We start from the raw sequence: 21,038 nt of genomic DNA on the forward strand, positions 1-21,038 counted from the left end.
GGGAAGGATACCAACACCCAGGAGCATTCATCACGTGCTGGGAACAGACCCTGTGGTACAGGAATTGCTTTCTCTTCAACCTTGTTTTATAGGTGATGAAACTGAGAACAACTAAATGAGCTGGGCAAGGTTGCAGACCTACAAAGTGGGAGATGAAGGGTGCTAACCCAGGTGGGTCTGAGGCCACCTCCCAATACCAGAGGTCTGCAGACGTGTTCTATCAGGCTCACGCAGAGCCAGCCTGAAAAAGCGAAAGTACAACCAAGCTAGGTGCCAAGATCTAAAATTAAGGATATTTCCCTTAGAAACCCAGATTTCGGGCTTCTTGTGAAAAATCAGAAGACCTGGCCACACTGAGCCCATGTTCCACCTGGCAACAATCAGCTGGAGTTGGGTGACAACAGCCCCCTTTGGTTCACCGTAGTCCCCACCACCACCTACAGTCTCCCCAGCATGGCATCCGTGGACACCTCATGCACTGTTCATCTTATAGGGGAGTGGAAGGAAAGGGACACATTTCTCTTCTCACACCCAACCCACCTCAAATCATCACATCACAGGCACGTGAGTTCACGCTTATGCATACTTCTCAGAAGAACAAAGATGTCAGGGAAGAATCAGTGCTTTTTGAGCCTCTAATGGGATGAAACTCCAGCCGGGTCTATGGGCCGGGGAGCCTGGCGGACCCTTCCCCAGCCTGTCCTCCCAGCTCCCCGGAGCTGGTCTCTGGAGCCCAGAAGTCTGGGTAGCGGACGCAAGGGGTTATCACAGAGCAAACATGGCTATCCAGGATGATGCAAGGCCCAGGAAGAAGAGCCAGATGCACTTGACCTAAGAACACACACCAACGCCAAATGCAACTGCTGGGCCGAGGCCAACAGGAAATTTTCTCCATTTATGTGAGAGATGGGAGAGTCCGCTCCCTGCCAGAAGGTGGGCCCAAGGCTACTAGGGTTTCCGAGGGCCCAGACAAGCTGCCCAAACCCCCAAGGGCACTGAGCTGAAAGGCCTCACAAATCCAGTTTCTGTGGATAAACTCATCTGTGTCGCAGCCCTCTGGTGCTTTAATATTGATGATGATGATGACCTCAGTAGCTACTATTTATGGGTCACCTAATACATAGCAGACACCATGCTAAGCAATTATTTTTGATTGAGTGTAAATGACATACAGTGAAGAGCCCAGGCCTTAGCAGACAGCTCGATGAACTGGTATGTGTGTTTACATCTGTGCAACCACCACCCAGACCAATGCATGGAACATCCCCTCACCCCATAAAGCTCCTTCTGGCCTCCTCCCGGTCATGACCACCCTCCCAAAGCTAACCTCTATCTGACCTCCATCACATGGCCTGGTTTTGCCTAGGTGTGAACTTCATATTATGGAGCTCCACACGGGAAGTACTCGTGTGTCTGGCTTCTTTCCCTCAACAGCACATTCGTGAGAATCACCCATGTTGCTGTGTACAGCAGGTCGTTCTTTTCCACTGCTGTGCATTCCAGTGTATGAATAAACAACAGCTTATTTACCCATTTCTACTGCTGACAGACACTGGGGCTGCTTCCAGTTTGGGGCATGATGAACAAAGCTGCTATGAACGTTTGTATGCGAGCCTCTGTTCCACACGGCTGTCCCTTTGTGCATTTCCACCAGCCAGTGAAGGAGAGTTCAGTTGTCCCGCATCCTCGTCCACACTTGCTAATGTCTGTCTTTTTCATTTTGGCCATTCTACTGGATGTAAAGGGCACATCCCTGCCTCGTCTATTCCTCGTGATCACTCTTTGGAGATGGGTACCGTTTGCAGTGGATGATTGATGGTCACAAGTTCTGTACTTTCCTTCCATGAAGAAGAGGGGTCTATGTCCTTTCCCCTTGGATCCGGGTGGGCTCTGTGGCTGCTTTGACCAATAAGATACGACAGAAGTCACACTGTGTTAATTGCCATACCCAAGTCTCCAGAGGTTTCTACTTCCCATCTGTTGGAGCGCTGGCTCTGGGAGGCCAGACGGCCATGAGGAGAGGCTGCATGGAGGAGAGTGATGCCAACCGGTCCCCAGCCAGCCAGCCCTCCCAGCCCAGACATCAGACAAGTGAGGGAAGCAGCCACCCTGGATGTCCCCATCCCAGTAGGTGCCACGGGGCTTGGATGAGCGGTACCCTCTGTGCCCTGTCCTGGCCCACATAATAAATTGGTGGTTGTTTCACCCCACTAAGTGTTGGGGTAGTTTGATGCCGCAGTAGATAATCAGAGCCACCACCTCCATTTTACAGAGGAGAAAATAAAGGTACAGAAAGGTGACATGCTGTGCCCAAGGCCCCATTGGGAAGAGTCAGAGCTTGACGTGATGGCAAGAGGTATTATATCTAAGGTTAGAACAGGTCACGAGCACATGGTGTGAATGCTGGTCACTTAGAGTGATCCGGGACAGACTGGCAGAGGACTTAATACATCAGACAGGAAGGTGGACTCTCATTCCTAATGGCCTGATTTTATCAGAAATAAACCATTTCTCTCTGGACTGTGCACCAGGGAGCCAACCGTTCTGGGACCTCTAACTTGATCAGTGTTTCCAAAGGCCAAAGCAGGGCCCTGGGGACAGTGGTCCATGGTGTGACATCACCTGCCTCCCAGAGGTCCCCACTCATCCCTGGCTTGGATCAAAAGAGAAAAGGAGGTCCCAAGCCAGGGCTGATAGCTGGGCAGCTCTCTCTCTGTGCCATGGAGCCCACGACACCTGGGCACAGACACACCAGGTAAGCTAAGCACCAGCTGCTGGGGCCGAGAGGATTTCTATAATCTAAACGGCATCAGCACAGAGCCTCACTGTAGGGACTGCAAACACAAAACACCTCCATGGGCCACAAAAGCATCGCACAAGGCGCATTCTATTATTAATGTAGACATGCTCATTTGCATATAAACACACTGAAATAGTCTTCACTTCCCGGGAAGTGCTATCTCTTCCATTTCTTAAAACATGGGACTCTCTCGGTCTGGTGGATATTTGCCTGCTTTCAGTAGGGCCCGAAGTACAGAGAAATGTTCTCTACCATAAAACACACGCACACAGCACAGGACGGATGCACCTGGCAGGTGGCCAGGGAGTCAAGGAGGCTCCCATGGGGAGCAGTGGGGACGGTGACAAGCTGGAGAGTACGTGTGCTCTCCACAGGGGTGGCCACTGTCCAGCTCTGGCTGATGCTTGCCAGGTGAGAAGAAGCACGCAAGGGGCAGGGGGTGGGGGGAAAGACAGATCTTTGCTTTTCCAAGAGAAGCCGGGAATCCATACTTTTTTGCATGACATTCTATAAATGTCAGCAGCTCATTCCTTTTTCTTTTTTTTTCCAGAGACATCCAACATGTCTGCAGACAGGACTGGGCCCATGGGTCATCTTGTGACCTCTGTATTTAAAATCTTTGCATAAATGCATCTCTAGGCTTTGAGTTTGGAGAGGATCTTCTGGATGCTGCATACAATCTTGGGCCTCCTGGCAACACAAACGCAGACTTCCCACCACAGGAAGCCTTGAAGTTTTTAAGGCAAGTAAGGCCTGGCCCCTCCCTGTCTATCCAAGCTGACTTCTGCCCAAAGCTCTCATTGAGGGTGGATGGTGGATCTCGCTTCATGGGAGGAGGATGCACTGGGATTTGAGAACAAAAGTGTCCCAGGATCGCCCGTCCCCACCATTTTCCCAATGCCCCACTGTGTGGGCCCACACTGTCCCTATGTGCCCAGCATGCCACCCTCAAAGGCCGGTCCCTCTGCCTGAATGCCCGCCCCCCCAGCGATTGAATTCTTCCTGTTCCTCTTTCAAACCCCAAATTAATCACCACCTGTTCTGCAAAGCCTTCCTGATTTCCCAGGCAGAATTTAACACCTCTTCGTTTTTTTTAAAAAAAAGCAAACTGAGTCTTGGGATTACGTGCCCAGTTCCTTCTAGAACCTCTTTTCCTTTTCAAAACCTCTGCAGCCTCGCTTTGCACCTGGAACACACCTCCAGGCCAGTGCTTCAACCCTGGAGGACAGCGGCTGGTACACAGATCGGGCTTGGGGGATCGGGGGCTGTTGCGGACGGGAGGGGAGGGTGGATGGAGACAGACCTGTCTCTCTTTGCGTCCTCAGGCTCACCAAGGGACCAGTCAGAGAAGGTGTCCAATGTTCGGTGATGAAGAAAGAACCATTCAGGACGTTCAAAATCAGTCTCGTTACCCAGCTCCCACCTGGACCCACATCTGAACTAAAAAATTGGCTCTCAAGAGAAAAACACACATAGGTCCTTGTGGGAATGTTTGTGTCTTGTTCACTGCAGTGTCCCCAGGGGCTGGCATAGGCAGGCGCTCAGATGTCTGTTGAATGTATGGGGATAAAGTCGAACCCATCGTGGCAGGTTGCTCTGAGGTGGAATGGGAGGATACAGGGAGCATACTCTGTACGGAGTGTGGCACAAAGTAGATGTTCAACAAACGTTACTCCCTGGGGCTCTCACCAGCGTCTCTCCAGACACTTGGTACACATCTGCATGGCTGGGCCCAGGTGGGCTTCCTGTGCTCCAGGGGAGAGGCAGGCCTGGTCCCAAAATGGGGCTCCACCCTTTGAGCCTCCAGGCGGAAGCCACGAACCCTGGGTGCTGGTGTGCCTTCAATAAGCTTGGGAACTTCCAGAACATTCTATCAGTGCTCCTCAGGGCCCCACAGTTGTCTGGCAACAATCTTGGAGACACAAGGAGGAGTGGAGACCTTGTCTTCCTGGCCTAGGGCACCATCTCCCACGTTCCTCCCCACCCAGCCAGGAGGAGCCGCTCCCACCAAACAGGGTAGGAGGCAACAGTGGAGGGACCAAAGGGCTCAGGAGGGCACTCGATGCCCCACCCCGCCAGGGCTAGGGCCCGGCCAGGAGGCTCCTCCTAGGCCTCCCAGGCCTGAAGCCATTTCCTGGCTGTCTCCACGTTTGCCTGGCGAACTGTGCAGAGCAAGGAAAGTTAAATATAGTCTTAGCATCCCCGCCGAACGGCTCCCCGCATCGGGCCCGAGAGTGCCACCTGGTGGCCCACTCCCGCCTCCTCGGTGGAATAAAGGCATCTCGGGGAAGGGCGTCATCAAGATGGCTGCCTCGGGGAGCCTTGTGTGGAGAGAGGGAGAGGGTGTGAGCTTCCCCCACGGCCGGCCGCTGCCCACGCCTCCTGCTCGCTAAGCCACCACCAAGGTGGCTCCCCAGGGAAGCCCAGGAAGGCCCTGCAGTCTGGCCTGGGCCTCTACCCACACCTCCCAGGCAGGCACTCACCATGTCAGCCAGGCTGCAGAACTCTTCCAGCCTAAGGAGCAAGCCCTCGACGGTCTCCTCCACCTCCTTCGCCTGAAGAGAGACAATACCCTGGAGATCAGCAAGCGGTTTCCAGGGAGACAAATGCCCTTCATTTTCTTTCTTTTTTTTAAAGCAAACTAAATCTTAGGATTATCTGCCCAGTTCCCTCCAGACCTACTTTCCCTTTTCAAAACCTCCCGTAGCCTCATTTGAAATCGGGATGTGCCGGTGGCAGTCTTGATGCCCGTGGGCACCCCTGTTTAAGCTCTCTGGTTAAAGCCACCGTGGACCATCCACTCTACGCAGCTCTCAAAAGAGACGAGATAAATAAATACTAACAGGAGATAACAAAGCGACCCTCATCACCCCCATTGTTTAGATGAGGAAACTGAGGCTCAGAGAGGTAAGGGAACCTGCTCAAGGTCACAGAGCTAACAAGCGTTGGGGCCCAGATTCTCCTGTAGGTTTGAGTCCCCAGCCTCAAAGCCTGCTCTTATCAACACTGAAAAATGCCTCTCTAGACAAACCACAGAGAGCAAAGTCAACTGCAGGAGAGGTAGAATATAAAACTACCCTTGTGCCAACGCCACGAAACGTGTGTGCTTCAGCAGAGAAAGGCCTGGGATGATACTACCAAACTGTAATAGTTAGGGGATATACTTACACTAAAAAAGTATTTGTTGTTTATCTGAAATTCATATTTGACTGGGGGTCCCATAGTTTATCTGGAAACCCTATCGATAGTGCTTACTTAGCCCTGGGGAGTAGGAACTGGGGAATGAGGCCTGACACTCTGACACAGGAGCCCTGAATGTTTTATGTTATGTGGAAGGTCCAAACCTGAAAAGTTATCAAGGCCAGGCAGTAAGGTAAATGAACACGAAGCAGGCCACTGGGGCGTGGGGTGATCTGAAAATCACTTGCCTACTTGTGGAGCAGCCAGCCACTAGCAGCCATCAACAAACACAAGGCCAGCACTGTCAGAACCTTCCATTTTCAAGAGAAGCCAGAAATTCTAACTTTATGGGAAATGTCCCAATTTTTAAATAGTGGCACAAATTCAAAAAAATTTTTAATGCTCCATGGGCCAACCAAAATAGAACATGAAGGGTCTGCCTGCTTTTATCACTTGTGTAAAAATCAGTTTGAACCCTTTTTCTCCTCGAGCATGTACTATTTTCACGATTTATAAAATACCTGTATTTTTTTTTTTTTCTAATTACCAGGCATCTAGGAAGAAAGTTCAGCTGGAACATGAACCGCTTTCTCTGGCTTACCAGGTCGAATTGTTCTGCTCCAGGGAGGTGTTCCCAGACATTTCTGGGCAGGCCTGGCACCTGCCCCCCTCACCTGAAGGCTGCCCTGACTGCCCACTTGTCCCCGGAGAAATGTTTATACAGTGCAGGAGCCTGCTGCCTGCAGCCTGGGCTGTCACTACCACAACAAAATAAACGGCTGCACAAAAAAACATCTTTCCGGCTGGAGTATAAATAGTACCAAGCTGCAATTTTAAACTCTGCAACCTTCATGTCACAGCTGGGACTATTTCTGTGCCTGACTGGGGGAGGCTTGACAGGGGAAGGGGACCGCAGTGGAGGGAGGACTGGAAACACGCAGGAAGTCCCCCTCCCACCCTCCAAAAAGTAAAAGCGCGGTAAAAAAAAAAAAATGTCCTTAATGCACTAAGGGAGAAAGAAGGAGCTGAGAGGCCGCTGAGGTGGAAGGCGGAAGGTTGGTGGTTCCTTCTGATCCAGAGGAAAGCGAGAGAGACGGGAGGGGGCACAGATGCATGATGGAGCACAGTGCAGACAGTCTACGCCCCAGTCCAAAGATGCCTGGGAAGACTAAACCTGCCAGAGGGACATGAAGGACCACGCCCCAGCTGGCGGGTCAGCCTCCTTCCCAAGACACACGTGCAGCTCTCTGCTCATAGGAAGAGCCTCTCGACCTCTCCTAGCGTGTTCACAAAGGAAGTTAGTCAGTCCTGAGTTCGAACCCCATCGTTCTCTTTTGCCAGCTGTATGACCTTTACCCAGGGGCTTAACTTGAGCATCTGGGTTGGCTCACCTGTGACAGGAAGTGCCACATCCATTTGGCAGGATTTTAGGTTAACCTCACATAATAGACATTCATTTTGCTTATGGGCTGGGTAAAAAGGCATGTGGGCTGCAGCCTGCAGGACTCTTATTTCTGAGGCCACTTAGGGAATTACCGTGAGAGAAAATTGTCCCGTGAATGATTTGTGGGCACGGTGGGGTGGCTAATCCTTCCTGTTGGTTGGGACTGTCTTGGGACTTGTTCTTCCCTTAACTGACCAAGCAGTCAGCAAATGCTTTCTTTGCTCCCTCCCTGCTGCTTTGGGCCACCGCCCTAGGCCCCAGGAGGAGGAGGTGGGGGGAGACCATAGTTAACAGGCAGCAGTAAAGCAGGCACACTTTCCCCCTCCCCAGAGAGCACCCTGGTGGTGACAAACTTCTGAAGTCAGAGAGGTGAAATTTTCGCTTCAGTATCTATTAGCCGTGTGACTTTGAACAAGTGACTTAAGCTCTCTGATCCTCTGTTTCTCAATCCATAGAAAGGGGGAAATTATGGCACCTACAGTATAGAGTTCTCCTGAGAAGCAAATGAGATAATCCACATATGGTGATTAGCCCTTGTTTCTATTACCTAGTGAGAGAGATCCATAAAGCAACCATCTATATGTGCCTACTGTGTGCCTTCTTCCACATCTCCTGCTCAAAGTGCCAATCCCAGCTTCCCAGCTGGGCGTGTCAAAAGCCGAAAAGGGGCTCGCTCTGCCTACCAGCAACTGGCACAAGGAAAAACAAAATGATCCTCCACCATCCGTGGTCTTCTCCATCTCCACAAATGGAAACTTCATCGTCCAGGTACTCAGGCCAAACACATGGGAGGATCCTTGACTCGTCTTTCTTTCCTACCCCCAACCCCATCCAACCTTTATGCAAACCCTCTCAGTTCTGCCTTCAAAATATATCCCAGATCCAACCACTTCTCTCCACCACCACTCTGGTGCAAGGCACTGCCTTCCCTCGCTGGGGCCACTGCAGTAGCCTGTTACTAACTGGTCCCCTGCTTCCTCTTTTGCTCCCCTTCAATCTACTCCTCAGAGATTCTGTTAAAACCAAAGCCCTGCTCAGCTCAAAATCTTCCACCGTACCACGTCACAGCCACTAGAATGGCTACGATCACAAAAATGGCAAGTGACAAATGTTGGTGACGACGTGGAGCAACTGGAACCCTCATCCACTGCGGGTGGGAATGTGAACTTGTGCGGCTGCTTTGGAAACCAGCCTGGTTTGGAAACCAATCTCAAAAGGTTAAACATAGAGTTACCCTATGACCCAGCAATGTATCCAAAAGAACTGAAAACAGAGGTTCGTACAAAAAACGTGTACATTATTCATAATAGCCAAAAAAAGTAGAAGTAACTCAATGTCCATCAACTGATGAATGGACAAACAACATATGGCATGTACATGTGATGGAATACTATTTGGCCATAAAAAAGAATGAAGTCCTAATACGTGCTACACCATGGATAATCCTTGAAAATATATGCTAAGTGAAAGAAGCCACATGTTACATGATTCCTTTTATGTGAAATGTCCAGAAGAGGCGAATCCACAGAGACAGAAAGTGTATTAGTAGTTGTCTCCCCCATGGAATGGGGGGAGGGGGAGTAGGGAATAACCGCTGATGGTTATGGGATTTCTTTTTTGGGTGATGGAAATGTTCTGGAATTAGGTTGCGGTGATGTCTGAACAACATAAAGAATATACTGAAAACCACTTAACTTTATACTTTAAAATGGTAAATTTTATGTTATATGGATTATGTTAATTAAAAAAAAAAGTCCTCCCCCATCTTCCACCTCAATCAGTAAATGCCTACTGGAGGCCTCCCCAGCAACCACACCAACCATGTCCTCACCCCAGGGCCTTTGCACCTGCTGTTCCCTTCACTGGTAAAGCTCATCTCATACTTCCTTCTAGCCTTTGCTCATATGACTCTCCTTAGTGAGGCCTTCCCTGACCCTGTAGCTTCCCTACCACGCCACATCCTGCCCTAATTTATTTCTCTCTTTAGCCTTTATCACCATCTAACTTACTATATATTTTACTTGTTTCCTGTCATCTTCCCCCAACAGAATGAAAGCTCCTGGTGAACAAGGGTTTTCTTCTCTTTTATTTACCTTTGTGTTCCCAGGGCCTAGAATAATGTCTGGCACATAGTAGGTACCTGTGTTTCCTAAGACGGCCTTCCAACTCTCTCCCATCCCACCTATCTTTTTGCAATATGACCTTGCCACTCTGCCCATGAAGAGGTAGGATCATTCCTTTCCAGCCGAATCTAGTCTGTGACTTGCTTTGACCAATAAAATGTGGTGGAAGCAACACTCTGTGACTTCCGAGTCTAGAGACCTTGCAGCTTCTGATTCACCCTCTTGGAAGACAACAGCAGGCAAGTTTGCTGGAAAGGCCACAGGGCGGAAAAGATCCTGGAGAATGAGAGGTCGTGCAGGAAAACCGAGGTGCCCCGGCTGGAGCACCAACTGCCCGACACATGAGTGAGGCCATATTGGACCTTCCACTGCCGCCAACCCTCCAGCTGAATGCAGCCTCATGAGGCAGCCCAGCCAACACCACGGGAGCAGAACGGCGCAGAGGAGCTCCACCAACCTACAAAATCAGGCACTATAAAATGGGGGTCGTTTTTAAACACTAAGGTTGGGAGTGCTTTGTTACCTGGCAATTGGTAACCAATACAGTGCTCAATGAATATTTGTTGCAAGAAAGGAAGGAAGGAGGGAGGGAGGAGAAAAGAAAAAGGCCAAGGGAAGGAGGAAGAAAAGTGCTCTCCTGGAAGAGCTACAGCCTGAGAACAGCAGCCGCGATGGCGTCTTAGTCCCCATTTGCATTCATGCTCTGTGGTCTTAACTATACCTCTGACCATCTCTGTGCCTCGGTTTCCCCATTTGAAAGTGGAGGGGGGTGGGAATCCTCCGACTGTCTCTGTTTCGAGATGGAAGCTGAGGAGGGTCAAGTAAGTTCTTTCTCTAGGTTATTCTTGGTGAGATGCTCCACCCATGCAGGAGATGACTGTGACCCCACCAGGGTCTCCAAACTCAAAAAGACACAGAAGCCAGGCAGGAAATGAATACTAGGGAAGTGGGCCATGCTTAAGAATGTTTTCTTCACATTGCTTATTTCAGTTTCCCACTTTTGACAGAGACGTTTTACTTTTCTCTGAGAAACACAGCAGCACCAGCAGGATAATAAATGGCAGCTGGGGCTTCCCTGGTGGTGCAGTGGTTAAGAATCCACCTGCCAATGCAGGGGACACAGGTTCAAGCCCTGGTCCAGGAAGATCCCACATGCCGCGGAGCAACTAAGCTTGTGCTCCACAACTACTGAGCCTGCGCTCTAGAGCCCGCAAGCCACAACTACTGAGCCCGCATGCCACAACTAATGAAGCCTGCGTGCCTAGAGCCTGTGCTCGCAACAAGAGAAGCCACCACAATGAGAAGCCCGCGCACCGCAACGAAGAGTAGCCCCCGCTCACCAAAACGAGAGAAAGCCTGCGTGCAGCAACGAAGACCTAATACAGCCAAAAATAAATAAAATAAATAAATAAATGGCAGCTGACGCCATGCAGGGAGACAAGAGGGAGGGGTGGGGACTGTGGCAAACGGGAGGCCCCGTCTAAAGAGGACGCCTGGGGACTTCCCTGGCAGTCCAGTGGTTAGGACTCTGCACTTCCACTGCAGGGGACACAGGTTCAATCCCTGGTCAGGGAACTAGATCCCACATGCACGCCGCAACTAAAAGATCCCGCATGCCGCATCTAAGACCTGGCGCAGCCAAAATAAATAAATAAATAAATATTTTAAAAAAATAGAACACTTAAAAAAAAAAAAGACAAAAAGGTGATCTAGATATTTATGAAAGTTCTTCCAATCCGAAAATGTTCAAAACTAACCTAAAAAATTAAAAAACACTATGACGGCCAAACAAACCTGACTGTAGGCTGAACAGGGCCTTCAAACCTCTGACCGACTGGTGTCTTTAAAACACAAACATCGGGCTTCCCTGGTGGCGCAGTGGTTGGGAATCCGCCTCCCGATGCAGGGGACACGGATTAGAGCTCTGGTCCTGGAAGATCCCACATGCCGTGGAGCAACTAAGCCCGCGTGCCACAACTACTGAGCCTGCACTCTAGAGCCCGTGAGCCACAACTACTGAGCCCGCATGCCACAACTAATGAAGCCCGTGCGCCTAGAGCCCGTGGTCCGCAACAGGAGAAGCCACCGCAGTGAGAAGCCCGCGCACCGCAACGAAGAGTAGCCCCACTCACCGCAACTAGAGAAAGCCCGCGTGCAGCAACAAAGACCCAATGCAGCCAAACACAAATAAATAAAATAAATCAAAAACAAAAACAAACAAACAAAAAACCACACAAACCCAAACATCTATGAAATGTCCAGAACAGGTAAATCTTTAGAGACAGAAAGTAGATTAGGGATTCTTGGTGGAGGGAGAGCTAAGGGGGACAGGGTTTCTTTGGGGGGTAATGAAAATTTTCTAAAATTGATTGTGGTTGATCGTCGTGCAACTCTGTGAATAAACCAAAAGCCGTTAAACTGTATATTTTAAATGGGTGGGTTGTATGTCATGTGAATTATATTACAATAATGCTGTTTATAGACACACACACACACACACACAAACACACACACACACACTCTCTCCCTCTCTCTCACTCTCTCTATCTCTCTCTCTCTCCGGAGAATCCTTCTAGAAACCACAAGGTCCACTCAGCCCAGGAACAAGGCCACTGAAGACCTGTAGCTTTTGCTGCAACATTTTTAAAGAAGCCAGACATTTGGATTTTTATGTGAAAACTCCCACTTTTTTAAAGTTGGCATCTACTTAGCATTTTAAAAAGCAGATCACCATGCCAGCCAGAGGACACCCACATGCAGCCAGATCAAGTTCAGGGGAGGGTGTGGTGGTAGCTTTGCCTGACACCTGGCGCTACGGCCTGACCTTACTCCTGCTTCCTCCAGCCAGGCTGGGCCAGGGTCCATGAGTACACGACGGGGGCGAAAATGAAACAGGCTCAAGGACTGTGAGGCCTGCCCACATCCAGGGCATGTAATTAGTAATGTCACCTCTTCTCCAAAAGCGCTCATGGTGGCCCCTTCAGATGACAGGGAAAGTAAAGGTCTTTAGAGGAAGCAGCCTCATCTCTGTGCCCAGGATGAAAGGGCTGGATCAATGGCAGAAAGACCCTGGGAGCTGGGGCAAGCCAAGAATGAAGGGCTGGAAAGAGCAAATAAAGGGATGCTCCAAACGGCCTTGAGCTGGAATCGCAAACTGAGAGGACCTGGCCCTTTCGATGATGATCCACTTCCCAAAGAGGAGACACGGGAACTCCTTCCTCCCAGGCCCCTACAGCAGCTCAAGTAAGAGTTCCCATCCCCCAGAGGGACCCTCGACCTTGAGGTGTGAATGTCTAGAAGGGCTGACTACTCTACTCTACTCTCGCCTTGACCCTGACTTCTAAGAAGGTTAATTTGGCAACAGCAACCAAAATTTTAAATGCATGTATCCTTGGACCCAGTAATTCCCCCACTAGGTATTTATCCTCCAGACATATATGCACAAATGCAAAATGATGTACGTACAGAGATACTCATTGCAACAGACTTTGTTTTGGGGTTTTTTTTTGTTTTTATTTGTTTATTTTTGGCTGTGGTGGGTCTTCATTGCTGTGGGTAGGCTTTCTCTAGCGAGCAGGGGCTACTCTTCATTGCGGTGCACGGGCTTCTCATTGCGGTGGCTTCTCTTGTTGAGGAGCACAGGCTCTAGGTGTGAGGGCTTCAGTAGTTGCGGCACGTGGGCTCAGTAGTTGCAGCACGTAGGCTCAGTAGTTGTGGCGCACGGGTTTAGTTGCTCCGTGGCATGTGGGATCTTCCCAGACCAGGGCTCGAACCCATGTCCCCTGCATTGGCACGTGGATTATTAACCACTGCGCCACCAGGGAAGCCCGCAACAGACTCTGTGACAGCTAAAGAATCCATGTAACCTAAATGTCCATCAGTAGAGGAACGGTTACCTAAATTATAATTCAGACAGACAATGAGATTCTGTTTAGCAGCTAAAAAATAATTGGCCAGCTCTCTGTGCACTCATATGGAAAGCTGTCTAAGACATAGTGAGTGAAAAACGCACAATGCAGAAGGGGGAGGCGGAGGGCGGGGATGGCAGGGGACACAGGCATGGCCTGCAGCGGCCTCTGCAGAGCAGCAAGGGCTGAGAACCGGGGTGGGGCAGGGCCTCACTCAGCATTCCATGGTCACGGGGACCTTTGGATTTTGTAACATGTGCATATATTTTTTATTTTTAAAACAAACTTATTTTAAAACCAACTCCAATTCACTTAAAAGAACCCACAGGCCAAATTTCCATCACACCTGCACCAAGGAATAAATTCAGATCCCGAGATGGCTTAAGAGAACCAGGGGCTCATGCTGACCGTGGGTGCAGCAACTGTTTTGCAAACCAAAAATTGGAATCTATGGTTGGTCTCACGTACACAGATATAGAAAGTTAACATTGGACTTCCAGGCTTACACGAGGTCGTGCTAGTGAGAGAAAATTCACCATCTTCTGCACAAGCGAAGGGCTGAAATCGCCCTCTTGCAAACACTGTGTGGAAATATTAACGTGTGTCACGCCCACCCTCCCACCTGTTCTGAGAGCCCTGAGGGCGGGGGGGCCTCTCCTGCACTCTTGCTTTCCAGCTCCTGGCATGGGGTCTGCACCTGGTACCTGCTCCATAAACAACTATAGAATGAATAAGTGAATAATTGTAGCTAATGCACCAGATCGCTTACTATGGGCCTGACCCTGAGCCAAGTGTTGCCCATGGATCATCTCATCCAACCCCACAACTGGAGGAGAAAAGGCAGAGAGAAGCAGGAGTGCAAAGCCGAGATCTGAACCCAGGCCGTGTGGCTCCAGAGCTGGTCTTTCCACCACTCAGCCTGACCAGGAGCAAGGGGGTTGGGGGAGGCACACACCTGTAAAGGATGCTTCTTCAACTCATACGTGAGGCATCAGTAGCTCGTGCGGTAGACACAGCAGCAGGCAGGACCGACGGGTTTTCTGTCCTCCTGGGGCGGCTGGAAGAGGGCATTCCTGGGCATGGGGCCAGCCCCGCTAGCACTGACGGAAGCTGTGAGCCCCCCACCAGGCTGGCCATCAAAATCTCCGGAAGGACGCTTACAAGTCCAGATCCCCAGGCCTGGGGTGCCCCCAACAGTTAGCAGTCATGGTGATTGTCCAACAGACTAATCAGTCTTGGCCACTCCAGGCTTACAACCCTGCTGGAGGGCTTTCAGCGTTCCAACGCCCAGATGGCGCCCACACCAATGAAATCAGAGTATCTGGGGGTGGGAGCCGGGCATCAGCATTTTTTGTTGTTGATCTCAGATGATGCAGATGTTTGGCAAAGCTTGGGGACCATGCCCTGCACCAGTGCTCTCACCTTGGCTACGCCCCACCTACCCTACCCCACCCCAGCGATCGATTTGACCGAATCTCCTATTTATAGATGCATGAAATAGGTGTTTTTTGCCTTTAAAGCTTTTATTTGCACCGCACACACCTCTGTGCATCTTGCTTTTCTCCCCGGTGCCGGAATGGCATGTTCAGAGCGGACTCGCTGCAGCCGCAAGCTGTCCGCTGTGCAGGAGCATCGCTACATGACCAGCCTGGGCTGGTGGGCGCCAGGGTCACTTCCCGTCTTTGGGAACCTGTTTCAAAGCTTCTCAGTTCGTGCTGAGAGTCAGCCAGACTGGGAACTTTTAGCCAAGGTTCCGAGGTGACCCCCCTGCCCCAAAGCCCAGCTGTCCTATGATAAGAGATTGTTCAGAGCCAGGGACAGGTCCTTCCACTGCTGGGCAGTTCTGCGGGGAGAAATATAGGAACTTTCTTCTGAGAAATGCTGCCCCTCTCTAAGCACCCACCTTGGCCTTGGCTCTCATACCCCCGAAGGTTCTGATTCAGGGAGCCTGGCCAGCTCGGTGTACGTCCACCGGGACATCCACATCCGCAGTCCCCCTGCTGCCACGCCAGCCCCTCCGACGCGTTCCGGCACTGCAGCCCTAAGTCCACAGATCTGATCCCGTCTTTCCCCTGCTCACACCCAGCTTGGCCCTGCTCACAGCTTCTATCCATGACACCCCAGAATCGAATCCAGACTCTTCCCCTTGACCCCAGGCCCTGGTCTGGCCCTGCCCCCTCTCCCCTTTATCACTGAGGTCCACCCACTCAGGCACCTCCGGAGGCCTCATTTTTCCCTGTCTCCAGCGACACACATGATGCCAGATCTTTGCCTGGCGGTTCCTTCCAATCTTCCTGTGTGTCCCTATCACAGCCCCTCAGGTGTCGCCCTCGTGGCATTTACTACCGTTAGTTACTCTGTTGGGTGACTCCTAGTGGGCTCATCCACCTGACCGCGGTGCCACTCCTTGAGGGCAGGCATCGCCATCTGTCTCACTGGCCTCTCCCCGGTACCCGGCACAGTGCCTGGCACACAGCAGGTCTTCCATAAAGATCTGAGGAATAAATTAATACAGAACTACATCTCGAGACAGAGTAGACTGTGCCCTGGCACCCACCCACAGACTTCTAATCTGAACATCTGAATTTGAATGCCGAAAGGGGACCAGTAGGTCACAAGAATAAGACACACGCCAGGGTTCCCATAGGCACAGGGTGTTTGCAGGTTGGACACAATAAAATATTCTTTGCTTCCACAAAGAAACAGTCTCTTCTACATTTTTTCTTGAAACTCAAGGGCATTTTTGGCTAATTTATGTTTTCCTATTTCAGTCCAGACACACGGTTTGGAGAAATAGTTCCCTTTCCTCTTATCATGACTATAGAAAATTCAAAGGTTCAAGCACAAGGGTAAATGGTAACTGATACCAACTTCGGTATGAGGGAGACAATGAGGAGGAGTGGGGACTGTGGCAAACAGGAGACCACACTAGGAAATAGGGACCTAGGATTACCAGACTGTCCATTATTTTAAATAAACAAGAAACTCAGATTTTCTTCATGAAAATTCTCCATTTAAAAACCCCTATGTGAATTGAACCCATCACATCAGAGTGCTGGATTCAGCCTCTGGGCCACCAGTTTGCAACCCCTGATCTAATCCACGTGTGGTTAACAGGCGCTTTCCCCCATCATCCTCTGCCCGCTCAAGCAAAGTCCGTAGGTGGGAGAAAGTGCTGGCTTCCTTTATTTCCTTCCATGTAGGCCATTAACCCCATCTGTGGGCCAAATCTGTCCTGCGTTCCAGCACGGGAACCAAATGGGATTCTCAGAGTCTGGTCAGGAATTCACCCTTGGGTGGGTATCAGGACTCAGCCGTTCGGGAGGGCCCTGAGCTCCCCTCCCTCCTAAATCACAGGGCACCCAAGAGGCAAACATCTCTCTCTCTCTCCCTGCCATCTTGAAGCAGTTTCCGGAGATCCTGCCTGAAACTTCCCCCAAAAGAGGAAGTTCAAACCAGAAAAAGAGAGAAAGTAAAACACAAAAAGCTGGTTGGACAGAAAAACCCAAAGGCACTAGAAATAGTAAAATGCTCACCTGCTGACTCATCTCAATATGCCGCCCTTCAGCGGCTACTCGATCCGGGGAGACAGTGCAAAGTCCCAACATGTTTCTGCCCCCTCACTAGCCCCACCTCCCACAGCTCCCCCTTCTCCCTGCTGCTTGCTCTTCTATCCTGGTGATCACCCTGCTTCATCCCACCCCAGGATCTTTGCCAGTTATTTCCTCTGCCTGGGATGTTTTCCTCCTACCTCTCAGCCTGGTCAACTTCTATTCATGCTTCAGAGCTCAGCCTAAAATGATGCTGCTTCAGGGAAGCCCTCCCTGAACACTCCCAGACAAAGTGGGGTCCCTCTGCTAATTGCCCTCCTGGACCTCTGTGCTTCCTCTTCCCTGCCCATTCCTGAGGGGTTACCACTCGGGTCTCAAGCTTTCTTGGAGAGGCCTTCCCTACCCCATGTCTCCCAGACACAAAGACACCCTCTATCACATCACCCATGCCCACGTTCTCCACAGCATTCATCACAATTTAGAGGTTTTGTATGTTACGTGTTTACTGTCTGACAGTCGGGCCATGAGAGTGGGAGCCCTTGTGTGTTTCACTCCCTGCACACGGCAGGGGTTCAAGGTGTTGAACGATGAAGGCCCACTTCCCTAAGAACCCCAGGGCACCCCTAGGACTGGAGCTGGCTGGTCTGAGACCCCTACTGCTCCATTTAAAAGCCCAAAGTGGCCCTAGGGCAGGCGCTGGTACAGGAGGCACTGGCTGCCCAGACCTGTTCCCAAACCAGACTTTCCCTTTCCAGTTCATTTGCCCATCTGCAAACAGCTTCAGTGCGAGGAACTGCTAATGAATTAAGCTTTAAGTAGAGGCTGCAAGTGACTCCACTCTGGCAGTTTTTGCTTCTTTGGGTAAATAAACTTCAGCAAGAGCTCTAAGTGGCTTTATTGCTGCGTGGAGCTACAGGGAGTTCGGCTCTTCATTACGGCCATTACAAATGAGCATGAGCCAGCCTGCGTCTGAGTGAGAGAGAGTCCTGAGTGAGCAAATGAAGTTAATACATGCAGCTTCTCCTGAAGGCTGTCCCTAATCGAGACAAGATGAGGCTGGGTTGAGCCGCTGGACACAGTGACATCTTGCTGCTGAGAGCAAGGGGGAGAAAGAACACGAAAGACGCTTAGGTTACTTAAACCCTTAAGCAGGTACCCAACCTAAATGCCCATCCCTGGGGGTGTGGTTCAGAAATTACAGGACATTCATAGGACGTTGCTTATTCGGTGAGGGCCTCAGTTTTCAGTTATGAAGTTGACATAACATCCTAGCCACTGGGTCACTGCCAGGATGCAATGACATAATCCATGGACAGAGTGCAGCATGCTGCTGGCACATAGTATGTGCTCAGAAAATAGGAGGAATTATTCTGTAATGGTGGGACACGAAGAAGCCAAGGAATGATGAAGACCTACACTCTCTGACGCAGAAGCCGCCAGTGTCTTATGACTATTAAGTGCTTAAAACGTGGCTGGTCCAAACTGAGATGTGCTATAAGTTCAATCGTCCAAGCCTGATTTTGAAAACTTACTTCAGGACTTCCCTGGTGGCGCAGGGGTTAAGAATCCGCTTGCCAGTACAGGGGACACGGGTTCGAGCCCTGGTCCAGGAAGATCCCACATGCTGCGGAGCAACTAAGTCCGTGCACCACAACTACTGAGCCTGCGCTCTAGAGCCCGCAAGCCACAACTACTGAGCCCATATGCCACAACGACTGAAGCCCCTGTGCCTAGAGCCCGTGCTCCGCAACAAGAGAAGCCACCGCAATGAGAAGCCTGCGCACGCACGGCAGCGAAGAGTAGCCCCCTCTCGCCATAACTAGAGAAAGGCCACACGCAGCAACAAAGACCCAATGCAGCCAAAAATAAATTTATATATAAAAAAAAGGAATCACTATTAAAAAAAAAGAAAACTTACTTCAAAGAAAAGAACGTAAAAATCTCCTTAAATTTTTTTACGTTGATGACATGTTGAAAGGATATTTTGGAGACACTTATTTTAAATACATTGAAACTTGCAGATCTAAATCTTATAGTGTTTAATGTCAATTAAATTTCAATAAAACTGGAAAAAATTAAATATATTGAAACTAATTTCATCTGTTTCTTTTTCCTTTTTTATATGGCTCCTAGAACATTTAAAATTACATGGATGGGGGACTTCTCTGGCGGTCCAGTGGTTAAGACTCCGAGCTCCCAATGCAGGGGGCATGGGTTCAATCCCTGGTTGGGGAACTAAGACCCCAGATGCCACGTGGCGTGGCCAAAAAAAGAAAAAGAAAAAGAAAATTACATGGACGGCTCACATCTTTGGCTCAAATTATATTTCTATTGGACAGCTCTTATAGATACATTCTGACATGGAAATATGTCCATACTATTTTTTTAAATTGAGATATAACTCACATACCATAAAATTTACTCTTTTAAAGTGTACGATTCTGTGGTTTTCAGTGAATTCACAAAGTTTTGCAACCATCAGCATAATTCCAGAACTATTTCATCACTCTGAAAAGAAGCCCTATACCTTACCATTAAGTCACTCTCCATTTGCCCATGCTATTTTGAATAAAGAAAAGCAAGTTACAGAACATTATTCTAGTATCACGTGGGTTTTTTTGGTAAAAACTAATTATGTATAATTATTAGTATATATGCATACCTACATTTGTAAATGCATTTTTAATATGTTTGGAATGATGTACACCAAACTGTGAAAGATGGTTATCTCTGGGAACTAGAATTGAGGTGAGAGGGAAAAAGGAGAGGGTGCTTACCCTTTATTTTAAATACTTCTGTACTGCTTCTGAGATTTAAAAAGAGAATGGATTGACTTTCTGGCCCTACATAACTCCTGGTGAACTTCGGTAAATAACTTTCACGGCACTGTCAACATACTGGCTTCAGCTGGAAGATAAAGAGGCTAGTTTTAGATCTACTTTTTATTCTGTGCTTTTAAAATAGAAAGTACAGCCAGAGATGAGGTATTTTCCCTCCTAGCAACAGAAACGTACCGAGGCCGGGAGCATCCTCGCACAGACGAAGCCTGCCCGCCTCCTCCCGGCATGTAGCATCAGCTCGGAGCAGAGCAGGCCGAGCGCCCGGGCAGGGGCAGGACCGGGGGTCAGCCTCCCCCGGGGCCCAGGCTGGCAAAGGGCAGCAGCTCCGAGCGCGCCTCAGTCTGGCATCCCGGAGGATGCTGGGGGGTGGGGGGCGTCTCAGGTAGGGATGGGAAGCGAGTCTGGGCCCTCGAGAACCGGGGCTGGAGGAGGGAGCGGGCGCGACCTGACGCGCATCTCTGCGCGACGCCAGACAGCCACCGCTCCGCAAAGGAGGGGCCCCTTGGACCCCCAGCGCGGGTCCGGAGCCCCAGCGCCAGGTACGAGAGAATGCTGCGGGTAAGCCGAGAGTCCGGGTCCAGCGCGCAAGGGGTCCCCATTCGTCCACTCCTCCCCGGGGGAGCGAGCCCTGGATCCCCCAACCCCAAGACCCGCCTCCCCCACTTCCAACCCCGTCCCCTACCTCGGCCCCGGGCTCGGGGGTCAGGAAGAGCGCGAGCTCGCGCGCCCCGCTGCGCACGGGCTCCGGCCGATCGGCGTCCACGAGCAGCATGAGGAGCGCGGCAGAGTCCAGTTGGCGGAGGCTGCCCGGGAACCCGACGCCGCGTCCTGGCCTCGGAGCCCCGCCCCCAACCGCCTGCATGCCCCGTGGCCCGCCTGGCGGAGGCGGGGCAGGTGCGCACCCAGTGGCCGCGGCCCACGCCTCCCGGAACGCCGGGCCGAGCGGGCAGCGCCACCCAGTGGCGCGCGATGCTCACTACGCCCGGCCCCCGCATCACCTGGTAAACGAGAGATTCTCAAACTCGCTTTCAGATTGCAATCACCTGGGGCTCCTTCAAAACTTCCGAAGTCTGACGGCCACACACAACCTTTAGGGTTGGAACCTGGGCATCAGTACTTTTTATGTTCGCCAGGTGATTCTAACATAGAGCCGAGTTTGAGAACCATCGGTATAGACCACCCCTTTTCATTG

The 21,038-nt window shown here is 50.6% G+C and overlaps 1 protein-coding gene across 2 annotated transcripts in view; it reads right to left on the reverse strand.

The window, feature by feature from the left end:
* Positions 1-20,708, reverse strand: part of BCAS4 (breast carcinoma amplified sequence 4) — a 58,490-nt gene extending 37,782 nt beyond the window's left edge. For both annotated transcript variants that reach the window (XM_061209781.1, XM_061209780.1), the window contains exons 1-2: positions 20,529-20,708; positions 5,284-5,355 (exon numbers count right to left, since the gene is read on the reverse strand). In XM_061209781.1, coding sequence (XP_061065764.1) covers positions 5,284-5,355; positions 20,529-20,708 — 252 coding nt within the window. The remainder of the gene's footprint in view (positions 1-5,283; positions 5,356-20,528) is intronic.
* Positions 20,709-21,038: the final 330 nt, after the last annotated feature.

Source organism: Eubalaena glacialis, chromosome 13 (assembly GCF_028564815.1).
Source record: "Eubalaena glacialis isolate mEubGla1 chromosome 13, mEubGla1.1.hap2.+ XY, whole genome shotgun sequence".
In the NCBI taxonomy this organism is placed as follows: Eukaryota; Metazoa; Chordata; class Mammalia; order Artiodactyla; family Balaenidae; genus Eubalaena; species Eubalaena glacialis.